Consider the following 18,121-nt stretch of genomic DNA (forward strand, 5'->3'; position numbering starts at 1 on the left):
GAGGTTGGTGCGACCAGACGAACCGCGCAAGTATTGTATCTTCTCTGTGTGAGACGTGGCGAAAATTCAATGATTCTTCGCACTCTTCAACTGCATGAAATGTAGTTTCGCTTCACATTCTTGCTTAAAACTGTTGCATCTATTGTGAATATGTGCTTCATTACAGCTTGCTGCATTTGCATTGATCATGGGCTACGTTCGGCTTTGTGCATATCATTTTGCATTTTGCCCCTGCCTGCAGTCATGCCTGTGGGAACATCTTTGTTATTTTTGTATGGTTGTCTAAGGCTTCGGCCTTGTCAAAAATAGGTCGTCTCTGGGCTTTGACATTCACTCCCGTCACTTATGACTTTCGAGTTCTGTCAAAGAGGGGCAACTGTAGACACCCCATTTTTGACCGACCTTAAGACTCAGACGTCACCAATTGAGCGCTTGCTGATGTTGCATATCGTGCTCGTTCAGAAGTTTCAGAGTCTCGGCTGTGAGCCTTGCCTCCGGACTTCCGGACTCTTTTTGTGCTTTGCCTCGATTTGCGAACCAGGCTCTGTTTTCTCTGTTTTCTCTTCCCGAAGGGAGGGAGAGGTCTCGTAGATCATCTCTCAGTGGCCGTAGGCTACGTTTCGTGGTCGTAGGCCATTTTGCCCGTTTGGAGTCTGGTTTCCGGTTTTTCGGAGCCGTTGGCCGTGTGCCTCAGTTCAGGACCGCTTAACCACCTCTGTTTGCCCCGGTTTTCGGCATACATCTTATTTGCTCCCTTTTAAGGGACACTGTGGCTCGAGAAACCAACTTCGTGGTCGAACACCACTCCCGGTGCTTAACAGCCAGTTTTCGAGGCCTCGGGCTGCGCGTTTCGGCCCCCGAACCTTCATTCTGCATCGGTTTGGGTTCATTTTTGGCAGGGACCTCTGTTTCATTGGTAAGAAGGCCGTAGAAGGGTGGGAGGCCAGTAATTGTTCTGTCAGCCAACTTTATCCCTTCATCGCCCTCCGTCGCCCGATTTTTCTCACTTCAAAGCCAATGTTGACCATCATTGGGCCATTTTCTTGCACCCTAAACCCCATATTTGTGATGTACACATCTGGGAGGCCACCACTATTTGGTGGCCGGCCAGTAATTGTTGTTGAACCTTTTGAACTCCTTTGAAAAGTGGGTTGTTCTCCTTCCTGGTTCACTATCTCCAGCTTTTGACCACATAATTGTGTTGTGCACACATAGGAGGCCACCAATTTGGTATGGCCGGCCACTAATTCTCATTGAACCTTTTGACCCTTGGCCGGGCGGCCATGGGAGGTAGCCGGCCGGCCACCTGCAACCTAGATAGCTGGCCGGTCATGATCCTTGCACCCTGTTCCTTACAGCTGTATATTCTGTTTCCCCCCAGATTGTGTATCCGGGGGGGTGCATTTTTGGGGGGAAACTTGTTTGTTTTCCCTCCATTTTTCCCCCCTTTTTCCCCCTTCTCTTGCCTATATAACCAACCTCCCAGCTCTGGTTTAGGGGTTAGAAAAATTACCTAAGAGCTTTGCATACATACACCTTCCTCTCCCTCTCTTCCAAGCTCCAAACCTCTCAAACCCTACACCATTTCTTCACCAACCCATAGCCCCACCCTTCCATCCTTCATTCTAGCAGCTTGAGGTTGTTCTCCAAAGCTAAAGAGCCACCAAACTCAAGCCAAGAGTTGCCAAAAGATTGGTCTACAAGGGTAAGCTCCATTTCCCCCATTTTGGTCCATATTTTGCATACTTTCCTAGCCATACTTGCTTGCTGTTTTGGGCTCGGACCCTAACTGGAACTAGACTTATTTTGAGCTATTTTTCATGTTTGTTTAAGGGCCTCTCACTGTTTGAGTCCTCCTTGTTGCACTTACTTCATTACCCCCTCTTGTATGCCATCTTCTTGTGTAGTATTTTTGGCCTATTTATAAACTGTTTTGAGCTCTGTCATAAACTGTAAAGTTTCTTATTTTGAGCCTTTCTTCAACATTGTTGAACGGATCATCACTGTTTGAGGCTTATATCTTCCACTTGCCTTTATATCTCTCTTTTGGCTCCATTTTTGCATGGTTTGTTAGCCTCTTGTGATTCTGTTTTTGGACTCTGGTCCAAACTGAAAACAGCCTTATTTTGACCCCCTCTTCATGTTTCATTAAGGGTCTTTCATGGTTTGAGGCATCCTTTTTATACTTTGTGTTATAGCTCTTTTTTTTTTTGCCTTACTTTGCGTAGTATTTTAGGCTTGCATGCATACTGTTTTGGGTCTGACCATCAACTGTAAAGTGAAATATTTTGGGCCCCTCTTCAACATTGTTGAAGGGTCCCTTTGTGTTTGAGGCCAGAAACCACCACTTGTTTCTTTGTCCCTCTTTTGGCCCATTTCTTGCATGAGAGCTTAGCCATACCTGTGTTGGTTTTTGTGGTTTGTTGTAAACTGTAAAATATCATATTTTAGGCCCCTCTTCAACATTGTTTTATGGCCCTCATCTGTTTGAGGCCTACAGCTGTGACTTGCTTCTTTATCTCATATTTAGGGCTATTTTTGCATGTTGGTTTTGCCCTATTTGTGTTTATTGTTTGGCCTTGCTTAAAACTGTAAACATGCTTTTTTTTGGACTGCCTTAAATCTTTCTTCACATGTCATGATCAAATAATGCATGCTTGATGTAGCTACAAGTCATTTCATGTGCTTAATCTTGCATTTCGGGACCATTTCATGCATCGGGTGCTATATCGCCATGATTCGAGACTGTTTTGGGTCATATTTTAGCACTGAAATTTGCATGCTTGTATGCCATATTCCATGCCTTGCCATGTCTTGTTAGAGTGGCATTTTGTGCCTTAGGGTCGGTCCTCGGTTTGCGTGCATGCGTGCACGCATCTCGAGTGTCTTATTTTCATCTAATGGCCTCTTATGCGAGTGTGGCTAAGGTCCACTTGTGTTGGTATAAGTCCATTGTGCATTGTGTATGCCATTTCATTTCATAGCATTGCGTATGCTAGGTTGTATGTTAGCGCATTGTATATGCCATGTTATCTCGTGCATCGTGTATGCCATTTCATAGCATTGTGCATGTTAGGTTGTATATTAGTTGCATCCATGCATGTCATGCATATTGCATTGTGCTTGGGATAGGAGTTAGCCCGAGCACGGGAAACGAGGTACGTTTCGTACTCCGAGTAACGGAACGTGTCTCAATTCCCTGTCGCCGACACTCCGGATTATCCATGATGGAGTCTAGGCCCTGTTGTGTTTATGTGTACATTCATTCCATATTGAGTCATGCAAATCGACTCTTCGGCCATCATGCATCGATATGCGTGATTGGTGGCACGATGATCGAGGCATGCATACATTTGTGAAAATACATTACTATGCCCATTTCCTGCTCTCTGTTGTAGCAAATCAAGAATTAGCAACCTTCCGGAGCTTGGCGCGCTTTCCAAGAATAATTACAAAACCGAGGCTAATTGGGGCATCCCAGTGGATTTCCGCGCAAGGCAGCCCAGACATGCATCATCCATCATCTGAAGAAGAGTCAAGGCAGTCCCTGGCTTGCATACCAGTTTATTATTTTTCTTAGTTAATTTGTAAATTAATTAGGAATTTGTTTATATTCGGACTGTATTATTTGGACTGTACTATTTATTCGGACCCTCTGTACGATGGCACAACTGTAATAAGTGTGCATGTGTGTGTTGTATGTCTTCCAACCCCACGTCTTTCTCCCTTTTTATTTATCCGCTTATGATGGTTAGATTAGGGCATATTTCAATTAGCATACAGTATGATAGCATGTTTGCATTCATTCATCTGTTTTGCATGCACCGGGCTCGGCGCATCATACTAACTGCATTGTATTTTCAATTCCAAGTTGAATACATGTTAGCTGTAGCATTTCATATGCCATGTTTAGAATAGTCGAGCCTGCTATAGTTGCATTTTTGCATGTGTTGCATTAGGCATTTCTGTATAATTAGGATCATGCATGGATTTCTAATTAGTTTCTGTTTTGGCTTGGAGTACTCGGTAAGTTTTATGCTTTAGCATCCTTGCATGCGTGTGAGTGAAGGTTGGGTTATTCGAATTGGAACAGATAATCAAATGTGAGTTTTTAAGCCCACTAAATAGTGGCAAAACCATCTTTTCTAAGCCCACCCGAGGGTGGCAAAATCTGCATTTTAAGCCTACTTGCGAGTAGCAAACCATCTTTCAAAAAACAAACAGGAAATGTTTTGTTCCAATTCAGGCGATCCAGTCTATACTTGTATGCTGTGCGCATCACATAGTAATCTAGGCTAATAACCGGAATAAAAACACACAATATTTTCAAAACTTGATATCATGGTTAGTAGAGGCCGATCTTTGATCGGGCGAGCGGGGGTGCTCACGAAGTGACCTTCCCCAATCGTACCCAAGTTCCCGAGCCGAGGCAACTTTGGTGATGACGGACACGTGGCCTTAGGCAAACGAGTCAGGGTTTTCTAAATTTTCCCAAAATAAAATATTTAGGTGGCGACTCTGTATCTGGCAAAGCAGTCCATGTTTGGCACTTCTTTTCTAAAAATCTATTTTCTCAAAACGATTTGCCGGATTTGGACTCTTTGGTTCAGATTGAGAACCGTGACAATTTGAGAGTCCTGAGCTGTAGTGAGCCCAATATTGAACGGAACGGGAGCTCGTTCCTCCCGGGGTACGCCCAGGAGATTGGCCCAAGGGGTTTTGAACTTGGGACCTAGGATCTTAACCCCCAAGCCTTTACCAAGTTGCCAAACACCCTTGGGTTAGCAGCTACTACTTAGATACACAAAGATTTTGCAAAATTATGATTTGATTCCTAATATCATATCTCATTTTTAATGCATATAAACCATGTGTGGTAATCACAAAGACTATATAAATACATGGATGTCATCACCATTGTCATTACGGCAATCACAGACACAGAGAGAGAGAGAAAGAATTTACAGACAGAGAGAGAGAGAGAGAGTTTTTGTTGAATCATGGATGTAACTCAAGGTCCACAAATCTACACAGACATAAACTTTAACGACGAGCGGGTTGTCCCGCCTTCTTGGGTTACAGACCCATTGACGGCGTAGGCCGAGTCCATCGGCGGACTCGGCTTCAAATGCCTCCGTCTCCAGGGCCGTATCGAAGGTTCAAGAAAGCGACGGAGGCCGTTCGTGGCGGAGGTAGATGGCAGTGATCGGGTTAGGAAGTGGAGGAAACTTGATTTTGATCGAGTTGGGGAAGAGTAAAGTCCAGATCCTCTGTAGTTTCCTGCAATTCTTCCTGCCGCGGTGCCAAAAGACGTCATTTTGATCTTCTTCTTTTTTTTCTTCCTTTCTTTCTTAATAGCTCAGAGAGAGAAGACAATGGGAAAAATAAAAGAAGAAAGAAAGAAAGGAAAAAAAAAAACCCAAAATGACATCTTTCGGCACCACGACAACAGAGGATCTGGACTCTACTCTTCCCCAACCCCATCAAAATCAAAGCTTCCTCCTCTTCCTAGCCTGATCACTGTCATCTGCCTCCGCCGCGAACAGCCTCCGCCGCTTTCTTGAACCTTCGATACGGCCTTGGAGACGGAGGCATTTGAAGCCGAGTCCGCCGATGAACTCGGAACACGTCGTCAATGGGTCTGTAACCCAAGAAGGCGGGACGACCCGCTCGTCGTTGAAGTTTATGTCTGTGTAGATTCGTGGACCTTGAGTTACATCCATGATTTAACAAAAATTCTCTCTCTCTCTGTAAATTCTTTCTCTCTCTCTGTGTGTCTATGATTGCCGTAATGACAATGGTGATGACATCCATGTATTTATATAGTCTTTGTGATTACCACACATGGTTTATATGCATTAAAAATGAGATTTGTCAAATTGGGAAGCATATGATATCAGGAATCAAATCATAATTTTGCAAAATGACCTGGACCTTGAGAGAATGGAACTCGTAGATGCTTTACAATTTGACACCAATAAACTAACAATTGTATAGAATTTTCTAAGATACTCAGTTTGGTTGCTGAGAAAACAAAGAAAAACGATTAATATTATCAGTGTTCTCTTTCGGTTTAGCTTCCGAGGGGATGCATAGAGCAAGAGCAGAATCGGTAATTGAACTTACACTGCCGTCGCCGGAGAACAAGATGTCGCACCTAGACTTGAGTGAACAAAGATGAGGGATCGATCGCGGACAAGGGAGAGAGAGAGAGAGAGATTTGCAGATCGATCGTCAATTGATTTGATTTGAGCCCTAATTTGGAATATATAGAGGGCTTTTAGGGAGGGAAAATCACAAATCCAACTACTTTTTAACAAATTGGGAATTTTTTACAGAAAATTACAACGTAGTGAAATTTTAAAAAATTAATTACTGTTGATGAAAAAAATTATCACTATAATGTTTGTAAATTTTTTTAAAAACGTACCCTTGTAATTTTTTCAATTTTGTAACCCGTCTTTAATCCACTAATCATCTACCTAATTCAATATTTTAACCATCATGAACCAACCAATTGGATTGGTTAAAAATATAAATGGAAAAGAATACTAATGAATATATAATCATAATTTTGTAATAATTTCAACAAAAAAATTATTTATTCTAGATCTCAATACCAAACTCACAAATTAATCAACTTCATGATTTTTGATTAATTTTTAGCTCAGAGAGAGAAGACAATGGGAAAAGAAAATAAGAAAGAAAGAAAGGCAAAAAAAAAAAAGAAAAAAGACCAAAATACTTTCGGCACCACGGCAACAAAGGATCTGGACTCTACTCATCCCCAACCCGATCAATCTTCCTCCTCTTCCTAGGCCGGTCACTGTCATCTGCCTCCGTCGGCCTCCACCGCTTTCTTGAAGTTTCGGGCGCCTAGATCAATGGGTCTGTAACCCGAGGAGGCGGGACGACCCGTTTGTCGTTGAAGTTTCGGGCGCCTGGACCATCCATGATTCAACTCTATCTGTAATTCTTTCTCTCTCTCTCTGTGTCTGTGATTGCAGTAATGAAAATGGTAATGACATCTGTGACAACCCTTACCTCTGATTAATACTAAACTGTGACTGAGAATGATAAGTGACTGATTTGACTGAGATTCTAAATTGATTGCAAGAGTATATTGTTTTAAATGCATTTCTATCTGTTAGTCATTAAACGATATGTTCATGTATTAATTTCGAATTGCAAATTGAAGGTCCTATCGGCGACCGAATCAGAAATCGATTAGTATTTTATGTTAATTAGAATTTATGTGATTTTATGATAGTTTTAACTGAAATTTGATTTGGAATTATTAAATTAGATTAAATATTATTAAATTATTGAATCAGGGTTAATTACCAAATTACCATTATAGTGGGCCACTTTGTTACACATTGTTTAGAGCTTAGTTTCATATCATTTTCTCATCTTTGAAGACCAAACCATGGGTGAGAGGAGAGTGAGAGGAAAGAAGTTGAGTTCACCTAGTTTGGCTTCGAACTTAGGAGAAATTGAAGAGAGATTGTGTAATTGAAGCTTCAAAACTTGGAATTCAAAACCTAGGTAAGGAATTCATCCTCTTAATTGTGTATTTAAGTTAGTTCTTGCATGGTTCATGGAAGATTAGAGTTTTAAAGTCATAAATTGGTTTAAAATGTTGAATTGAGAGCTAGGTTATGCATGCATGTGCACATTCTTGAGTTTTGCTGGATGCGCTATGTATTGAATCAAATTCATTAAGCCAAAATTTATCACTGTGGTTATGAAATTACATCTGTCTTGATTGGTTATGCCAGAGCGAAGAAGTGAAGGAGTCACCAAAAATGGAGAAGATCTCGGAAACAAAAATTGCCCCACCAAAGATAGTAAGGACAGAAGAAGAAGAAGAATCTGAGGCACTTCCCATATCAGATGTGGTTGCCAAAGTATTAGTTGAAAATGCATATGCCACACCCGTTGCACATGCCACCAGGGATGATAACGATACAAAAGCGAAAAACTAAAGGAGTGAGTGAGTTTTTGGGAATGGTGTTTGAGGTGCAATGAGGGAGCTCAAACAAGGGATGAGACTTCTTGGTTATGGGCTCTTTCTAAATCAAAATTTAGTGTCGAGGTGTGATATGGGAAAAAAGTGGAGTTTGTATGGAGATCTTTGATCAGTTTTTGGTAGTTGATATGTTTAGGGGGTTGTATCTACCTTTCTTTCTTTTTTTTATTATCCAATAAATCTCTCTTTCTCTCTCTCTCTCTCTTTCTCTTAGTGTTTTTTTTAATAATACCGTGGCAATCTCATTTTAATACTCTATTTTAATTGTTATCTAATGTGATAGTTTATATAACATTAATCATATCATTTGACACTTTCTAAATAAAATATAAAATTCATGTGATGAGTTTACATCTCATTACTTAAATGTAATTATTCTTATAATACTCTGTTTTTGGTGGCCTTATTTTTGCTTCCCATTCCACTAAATACATTTCATAATTTATAGTATTATATAACTTTTGCACATATAAATTACCAAAGTGAGAGATCTCCAAACAAATAAAAATAAATCTCAAATGTGATGAACTTCTAACAAGATAAAACACAAAATCTAAACTAACCATTGGTTAGATACAGCTACTTCTAACAAGAAATAAGTAGAATACAACTGTTGAATCACAACAATTGGTAGGAAATTTCTTTGGTTCACTAACTTGCACAATTCTTCAAATGTGTCCAAAAGAGCTAGCAAATTAGTGAGAAAATCTCAAATGTGATGAACTTCTACAAAAAGAAAAACAAAATCATTAAATCATGATTTTGAGAGTTGAGCAAGAAATACTCATGTATATAGATATGTTGCCAAAAGCAATTCATATTATAATGTGTGCCTCTTTTGGATAATTTTCCATTTGAGGTGTAGATTTGGCAGCTAAATCTCATTAAGTACACGTTTCTACTAGCACAATTGCATTCCACTATCAAAGAATTGTAATACATTTTCTTGACATTCCTTTTACTATATTTGTTCATATGATTCCTATGATTGATTTTTTTATTCGTAATAGAATTGTTAAATATTACTTCATTTCATGTACAATCCTATTTTAAATATGAAGATAATAAATTGAGAATACAATAACAGAGTGATAACGAGACTTTAACCAAGTATATATCCTAAAATAATAATTCTATACTCAACATATTAGATCTCCAATTGTCTGATTAATGAATTTGGGACCTCCATTGCTTGTAAGTTACGAACACTCTCAAAATCAATTTGGCTTATCTATTGATTTTGAAGATAGTTTGTAGATAAAAAAAATAATAATTTGGAACTAGTTTCTAGATAAATTTGGTTCTTGTTTTTGATAGATGAATTATGATTCAATTGTCTTCCAATTCGAAAAAGGGAAAAATGAAGAACAAAAACAAAAGTTGAAAATTTTGAGAGAGAAGGATATGCATGTGCTATTTTGTATAAAGTCAGAATGAATAGGTACCCGATGGCAGACAATTTTCTAAGCTTACAGGGTGGTTTTGGGAAATTTGTAATAATTTTTAAAGTAAAATAGACTGAATTTTTTTTAATTTTAGAACGGACATAATAATATTTCTCATCAATCATTAAATGACGGTGATGTTTAAAATTGATAATCAAAAAGTAGAAATTAAAAGCATCTCTTTCTTAATTTCTAAATAATCAATTTTTCTCAATTTATATAAACTATTTTCACTTAAAAATTGTAAGTAAAAATTGTATCAAATAATGTGACATAAATTCTTAAATTAAAATAATATAATCACTCCTATAATTTAGGCCAAACACCCCCAATATATCCTAATTATTCGTTCATCACTTAACATTAAATCGTAAATTCATCAATATTTTGAGACGATCATTCTTCAAACCTACCAAATAACTTCAGACGTCTATTGTCACCCACTCTAAATGGCATCGTACCCGTGGCAATAGGCATTTACTACTCATACGTGTTAGTTACCATTCAATGTGCTTCTACTCTGTTGTGTTGTGTAGTGTAGACTAGTAGTGGAGTATAGAACTAGCCACCAGGCAAAGGAGTTGACATGCAGAAAATAAAGCAGCCATGGAAAAGTGACAGACGTGCCTGAGACCTCCACGTCTACACCCTCTCACGTGTCGCTCAAGTAACTATATACCTGCGAGAGAATAAAACCTATGCGGGTGAGAACAGATTTTTTTATTAACTTTTTAATTTTTTTAATTAAAATACGATGCGAAAAAAATTAATAGGTTTAGGATGAATTTTTGAATTTTTATAAAAAAATGTGAAAAATAGAAAAAAAAAATAAAATCTTTGACTTTGTAATATAAGTTGTTAATTTTTTAATTTTTTTAGTAACTTTTTAATTTTTAAGCTAAAAAGTGATATTGTCAAAAGAGCCCTCAAGCCTTGTTTGACATGTGTTTATTTTAATTTAAAGGTCAAAAAGTTACTAAAAAAAATTAAAAAATTTATAACTTATATCGAAAAGTTAAAAACTTCTTTTTCTCTCAACTTTTAACACATCTTTTCTTAAAAAATTAAAAAATCATTCCAAATATACTAATTTTTTTACCTTATATTTTAATCAAAAAATTTAAAAATTATTAAAATAACTGTTTCCAAACAAGACATACGTGATAAATGGCGGTTACGGCTCGCTCCTATCCACCGAACTTATATGGATTATATGTATTAGGAGCTCGTTTGGGGAAGAAAAAAAAAAAATAATAATAATAATAATAATTCAAAATTCAAAAAAATTATTAAAAAAATTTAAAAGTAAAAATATTATAAGAAAGTTAAAAGAAAAAAAAAATTCTTTTTATTTTTACATTTTTTTTTGTGTAAAAAATTTAAAAATTAATCTCAAATATTTTAATTTTTTTTATATCATATTTTAGTTAAAAAAAATCACTTCTCAAATTAATCCTCAGGTTTTTAATGATAAATACAAGCAAAATATCTTTAAAAAATTTAATTACTTGTACTTTTCACATAATTTTTTAATACAAACTAACAAAAATAAATTAAAGCTCACAAGTAAAGGTTAAATCGATTCAATTATTTATACTAAATACACAAAATATATATCTAAAAAGTCTTTAAAAGATTTCATTATCAAAATCAGAGGCAAATATATAAGAAAATTTAACTCAGAACTTTTAATTAAATAAGTACAGTCCATAAAATTGTATGGTAATTATTCCTTACGATAATTAATTAATTTATAAAAGGAAAATTACATCACAGTGTAACAGTAAAATAAAATTTACAAATCAATAAAAAAATTATATTTTTTAATAATTAAAATACTATACTTTTTCATAATTTTGTATTTTTTTCCTTCCGTGACCACTGCACTTTTATTTCCTCATTTATAAATACCACCATATCCCTTCCCCACTACACCTCCCAGCTCTCTCACTCTCTCCCTCTCTCACTAGTTGTTAAGAACACAGCTAGTTTCTCCATCTCTCTCTACATTGCATTGAGGGTAGTGGTGATGATGGGGAGGATATGGAACAGTATAAAAGAGTTGAAGGCGGCGATGATAATGGTGGTGGTTCAGATTGCATTGCATTTGCTGTTGTTAATATTTTCTACAAAATGGCTGCCAATGACGGAATGAAGATGACTGTTTTGATTGCCTATCGTTTTCTCTTTGCTTCTGCTTTTATTCTTCCTCTTGCTCTTTTCCTTGAAAGGTCTTTTCATTTCCCTCCACACAAATATGATATATGTAATTTTGTCATTAATTTAAAAAAAAAAAATCATTAAGAAGTTAATAATGTTATTTCATTAATAGCTGTTAATCTCTCTCTTACTTCAGTTTTCATTTCATTACAACAATTGTTATTTCATTTTTTTTTATTTCATTTAATAAAAGTTATTTCATTTTTTTTTATTATTTCAATTTTTTCCGCTTAATATCAATTAGCCACAATTATTTTTTTTTTTAACTTTTTATTACAATACCAAAGAATTTTATATTATAAAATTCTTTTAATAGAAGTTATTTGATTGAAATAAATTTATATCGATATTAATTGAAATAAAATTGTGCAATTTATTTCTTTATTTAAATTGTATAATTGTGCAATTTATATCAATAATTGTGAAATAAAAATTGTGATTTTTTTTCATTACAATACAAATTAATAATATAAAAATTACTAAGTTTTTTTAATTTATTAATTCATTACAATAATTTAATTTATTAATTCATACCAAACCCTAGCCACCGCCGGCCACCCTCTGCAAAATCGGAGAGAACACGGAGAGAGCTAGGGTTGATCGCGAAGAGATAGAGAGGGTTTCAGATCGTGATGGTTTCATATCACGGGGAGAGAGAGAGAGGGTTTCAAATCGCTAGGGTTTCAGATCGCATTGCTCTGGTTCACAACGGCGGAGGGAGGGGGAGAAAGAGAGAGCTCTGGTTCCCAATGCCAGAAATTGCCGATCGTCACGCCGAGAATCGCCTTTCTCACGCCGAAAATCGCCACTCTCTCTCTCTCTCTATCAAAGTGAACAGTGACCTTTTGTTGTTTATATAGTGACAATTTGCTAATACTTCAAATTGGTGAAGGGTATTTAAGTAATTTTGGCCCTCAAATGGCAACTACGTGCTTAAGCTAAAAAAAAAAAAAGCTTCTCTTCTCCTACTCAAAGAAAAAGCTGATTTTTTGGTTTACCAAAAGCTATAATCTGTATTATTAAGCTGAGTCAAACACACCAAAATAACTTAAATAAGCTACAAGCTTAAATAAGTTACAAATAAGCCCTACCAAACAGGGCCTTTGTGAAACACTATTCAACTTACTTGCCAATTAAAATTTAAAAATAACTTTAACAAGATATTAATATATGATTATTGCTGTAATTTGCAATCATTTTGCAGGGGTGCAATGGCCCAAAATTTATATGCACAAAGTTTGGTTTTAACCTCAGCAACCTTTGCTACTGCCATGACTAATCTTGTTCCTGCCCTCACCTTCATTTTGGCAACCTCTTTTCGGTAAATTTCATATTTCTCTGTTTATTTTATCTTATTCTTTTAGTGTTTCTTATATATAATTGGATGGATTTATTGGTTTTTTTACTTCTTACATAAATTCAATTTTAAGGAAAATTACAAAAAAAAAAAAAAAAAGAAGAAGAAAAAGAGTCAAGGTTTGACTCTTATAATAAAATAAATCATGAATTTTTAATTTTATCAATTTAAACTATAATATTTTAATTTTTTTCAATCTAAACCATTTGTCTACTTTTGTTATGTAAAACTGGCGGAAAATAGTATTTTAGTCATTAAACTAATAAAAATGATTTTTTATGTACACATACATTAATTTGATTACTAAAATATATATTTCTGGTCAAATTTATTTAACAAAAATAAGTGAATGATATAGATTGAAAATAAATCAAAACAAATTTAAATTGATAAAATTAAAAATTCAATACTACCTCCGTCACAAAATATTAGTCCCTTATTTTATTTTTTATTATTCTAAAATATTAATCCCTTTTCAAAAATTAATGAGTAAATGACATGAATTTTATATTTTGCCATTTTTTAAAATTCATTAATTATGACAATTGAAATTTCTAAAAAAAAAAGGTAAAAGGTAATTTTGAAAAGTTAATATTTTTAAAGTGGAATAATTGTACTGAAAAAAAAAGTTAAATTCTCAAAAAAACTAATATTTTAAAATAGAAAGAGTATTTCTTCTATTACAATAGTCAAACTTTTGAGTTTATTTTTGTAATTTCTCATATTCCCTTAAGGTTTCGAGATTTTACTCTCTTTTTTTTCTCTTCCTTTTTATTATGTTTTTGCGGGAACTTGAGGCAATAACACTCGCCAATGGGAAATTATTCTTTGGTCCTATGGATAATTTGTGGTGTCATATGTACCAATTAATGTACAAATATTAGTTATGATATTATTATTGACCCTAATCATTAATTACATTACAAATACCAAAAATCTCTTAAAAATTTTCACATCATCAATTGGTACACTATTTAGTATACTAATTGGTGCATATAACATTATTCATGAACAATATGATGTGGTGTTCTAACTTGATTATTATTAATTGAATTAATGAGATTTATTACCTTTTTATCTCTTTTTAAGAGATAATTAAACACTTATTTTTAAGGTAGTGTTTAATAATGTTTACGTTTTTTGTTTATATTTACAAAAATTTTATAAACTGGTTTTTGTTTATTTTTAAAAAAACATAAATTATAAACGTGTTTGGTTTGAACAAAATATTTAAAAACATAAACTAAAAAATATGTTTACCCAGGCCTAAAATATTTATATTTATGTTTTATTATTTTATGACAATGGATCACACATATTATAATTGGGAAAAAAAATTATTTGGGAAAAAATAATTTAAAAAATAATTGAAGAAAAAAATAATTGGGAAAAAAATATTTGAAAAAAAAAACTTATTTGAAAAAAAAATAACTGAAAAAAATGAAACAAAATTAATTAAAAAATAATTGAAAAAAAAATTAATGGAAAAAAAAATTTGTTCGTCAAAATTTTAAATTTCTGTTTAAAAACCAACGTAAACTCATTTTTTGAGTTTACATTTTTTTCTCAAATTTATAAACTGAGACAGTTATTTATAAATCAAAAAAATTATCAAACAAGTTTTTATGATAATTTTTTAAATTTTTATAAATATAAATTGAAAACTAAAAACAAAATGATTACTAAACCAGCATTAAATGAATGATGTGGAACAACATTATTAGACCACCAAACAATTTCTCTCAGGGCATCATAGCCGTCTAATCTGAGAACTGTGTGGCTCCAGGTTGGAGAGGCTGGGATTCGGTACAACAGCAGGCAAGGCCAAAGTGTTGGGGACTTTAATATGCATAGGTGGGGCCATGCTTTTAACGCTCTACAAAGGTGCAGAGATCGACATCTTCTCTACAAACGTTAATCTGTTGCACAAAAGTCAGCCCCATCGGGGTGGACACGTGGCGTCATCACACGAAGAAGGAGGCAATCATGCGTTGGGAGCTCTATTGATTGTATGCTGTTGTTTCTCCGCTGCAGCCGGATTGATTGTTCAGGTGATCATTTTGAGTCTTGAACTTGAACATAATTTTTTAAGATTTTCTATTTTATTGTATTGAATTAAATTTTTTGTTATAAATTTATGCATAAATTTTATACATTTTAAGTGAAACTATTTACAGTGAATCTGAAAGTTAAAAAAAAAATTAAAATATTTTAAAAAATTCATTACAAATAAAAAATATGAATTAAAAACACAAAAAAAAAAATTAAAATTTAAAACCAAACCAATATAATTTCAACAATGACTTGTAGTAATATCATTTATTTCCATTCTAAAAAAATATAAATCATTTATTTCAATTCTATCCTATTGGTGGGTCGGTCAGGCTAAGATGATTCGGGAGTATCCTTGTCTCTATTCTAGCACCGCTATGATAATATTTTGTGGGACAATCCAAGCCGTTGTTTTTGGACTATGCATGGAGAGAGATTGGAATCAATGGAAATTGCGATGGAACATCCGACTCCTCACAGTAATTTTCACGGTATGTAACTATGGCTTTGTTTGGTTCATTTTATAGATTCTGATTATAAATTAATTTATTTATTTATTATTTTGAATGTTTATATTACTATTTGGTCTAATTTTTACTTATTATAATTTATAAGGTAGATTTTTTTTTTCTTTTTTTTTTATGTTTTATGATTATCAGCTTTCAATTTGAGAAAAATTGTACCAAATTAATAACCTGTCTATTTGGATATGTGAGGTCACAATGGTTTCATTTTGGTAATTTGAATTGTTAAATTTGTACACTTAGAACATGTTTAAAAACTCAAATTGATCCAATAATAGTAGTAATTTTGTATTTATATATAAAATAGAAAATAAATATGATTTAACAAGTAGACTGTTTATTTTTTGAAGACAAAATATAATGAAATTATGTAATTATAATTATCATATCAAAATCTAATTATTTTTAGAAACCGCCTAGGTTCAATTTGGCCATGGGATTTTTTACGAGTATATCGCTTTGATAATTTACTCTAATCATTTGTTATACCTATGTGTGTCTACTATTTTTACAAATATATATATATATATATATATATATTAATTTGATAATCATAATTATGTAATTTAATATTTAAAAATAAATAAATAATCCATTTCAAAATCATATTTGCCATTGTTTTTTACAAATACGACAAGTTTGACTGCGTAGTCAGCATTGATTGATGGAATAGAGGTTGTATGGATGTGTGTTGATGTGGTTGCGTTGCAGGGGATTGTGGCTTCAGGCGTTACGTGTACATTCATGGCTTGGGTTGTACAAATGAGGGGTCCACTATTCGTATCAATTTTTAACCCTCTGATGCTAGTACTTGTGGCGATCGCCGGGTCCTTGTTGTCAAAGGAGAAGCTACACTTGGGCAGGTATATGTGTGTATGTGCTACACATTAACAATCCTCAACCATTGGGTTGTTTTAAGTGAAAAGTTAATTTTTTAATTTTTTTTTTTTAAAAAAATTGAAAAAATTTATTATTAAAAAATAATAAAATAATATGACTCAAAATACTCTCTTACCAAAAGAGGCCAATATCATTAATTATGGAAAATTTTATAATTGAATTAATTTTTAATTATATTTTCATAAGGCCTGCAATGGATCACCTAAAACATCTCTATCAAATTTTTATTATATTTTAACTTAAAATGTTTTGGTAAATAACATTTCTCTATTTTTAGCAATAGGTTTTACATATATTTTTAGTATAAATTCTGTTATTTTTGTTTGTAGTAATAAAAACATTTAATATAAAGCTAATTTATTCGGAAATATTATTAATTATTGGTATATTAATGGATTACATGTCATCTACGTTGTATCATCAGAGCATTTTATTCTTTTCGATTAGTTTAGAGACCCTTTTTTTTATTGGTAATTTGTTTAGAAACTTGAAAACTCACAAATTTAATTTCAAAATAATACACTTTCAAAATTTTAATTATGTAAAAACAAATTTTTTATTTTTATTCTTTTGTTTTTGTTTTTTTTTTTATTTTTATGAAACATATAAGTTACTTAGGCAGTCGGCTGATTTAGTTGAATTACGTATAAAAAAATTTATTCACATAAATTGTCTCCATTTTTTTTTAGTGATTCTCATTTAAATATCAAAAAATTCGTTAATGGATGTCACATGTGAGTTCCTAAGTATATAATTTTTGTTTTAGTTTTTATATTATCTTATTTATTTATTGTGGATAAAAGTGTGAAGTTAAAAAAAAAATAATGTTAGAGCAATTATGATAATATGCAATCTTCCATGTTAAAGCTAAATTTAACAACAATTTCCCTAAAATTGGCATGTATTTGATTTTTTTATTTTTATTTTTTTTGAAATAATAACCAGTGTGCTAGGAGCTGTGGTAATAATATGCGGATTATACGTGATTTTATGGGGGAAAGGTAAAGAGTTGAAGAGAATTTATCAATTAATACCATCAAAGAACTCCAGAGAATTAGAATGTATTGAGATCATTGCTACTTCTTCGACAGAAAATAACAACAACATGATTAATAGCAACATAATAGCAATTGATTCAGACAACATTACATTGTACAATATTGCTTTAGATGGAGACATATCAAAAATGAAAAATATTGGGGAGGGAGAGGAGAGAAAGAATTCCAAACTCATGTTAATTAATGTCTAAACCCTAGAAGAAGTAGTATGGTAAGAAGCCTTGAGTGTTGTAATTTTATAATTTTGTCATGTGTATTTACAAATTAATCAATATATATATATATATATATATTCCAAGAATAATCTACATAAAAAGTTAACAAATGAAAAAAGATCATATTATTAACATGGGCCACAAGACTAACACAACATATAATGAAGTTAATATTGTCAAACTAAACTTCTGAAATACTATTATCTGGTTTTTCAAAGTAGTAAACCCATATTAATAAATGAATGTAAAACTTAATTATTTGTGTTTAAGTGCAAAAAAAAAAAAAATTGGAAATTAAAACTATGCATAACATTTTTT

At 33.2% G+C, this 18,121-nt stretch overlaps 1 protein-coding gene across 1 annotated transcript in view; it reads left to right on the forward strand.

Annotated features, from left to right (window-relative positions):
* LOC114295489 (WAT1-related protein At1g25270-like) overlaps positions 1-17,779 on the forward strand; it is a 43,291-nt gene extending 25,512 nt beyond the window's left edge. Inside the window, exons 4-8 of the mRNA XM_082897371.1 lie at positions 12,858-13,018; positions 14,841-15,105; positions 15,439-15,597; positions 16,282-16,493; positions 17,476-17,779. Coding sequence (XP_082753497.1) covers positions 12,858-13,018; positions 14,841-15,105; positions 15,439-15,597; positions 16,282-16,493; positions 17,476-17,779 — 1,101 coding nt within the window. The remainder of the gene's footprint in view (positions 1-12,857; positions 13,019-14,840; positions 15,106-15,438; positions 15,598-16,281; positions 16,494-17,475) is intronic.
* Positions 17,780-18,121: the final 342 nt, after the last annotated feature.

This window comes from Camellia sinensis, chromosome 12, assembly GCF_055761805.1.
Source record: "Camellia sinensis isolate YWXY chromosome 12, ASM5576180v1, whole genome shotgun sequence".
In the NCBI taxonomy this organism is placed as follows: domain Eukaryota; kingdom Viridiplantae; phylum Streptophyta; class Magnoliopsida; order Ericales; family Theaceae; genus Camellia; species Camellia sinensis.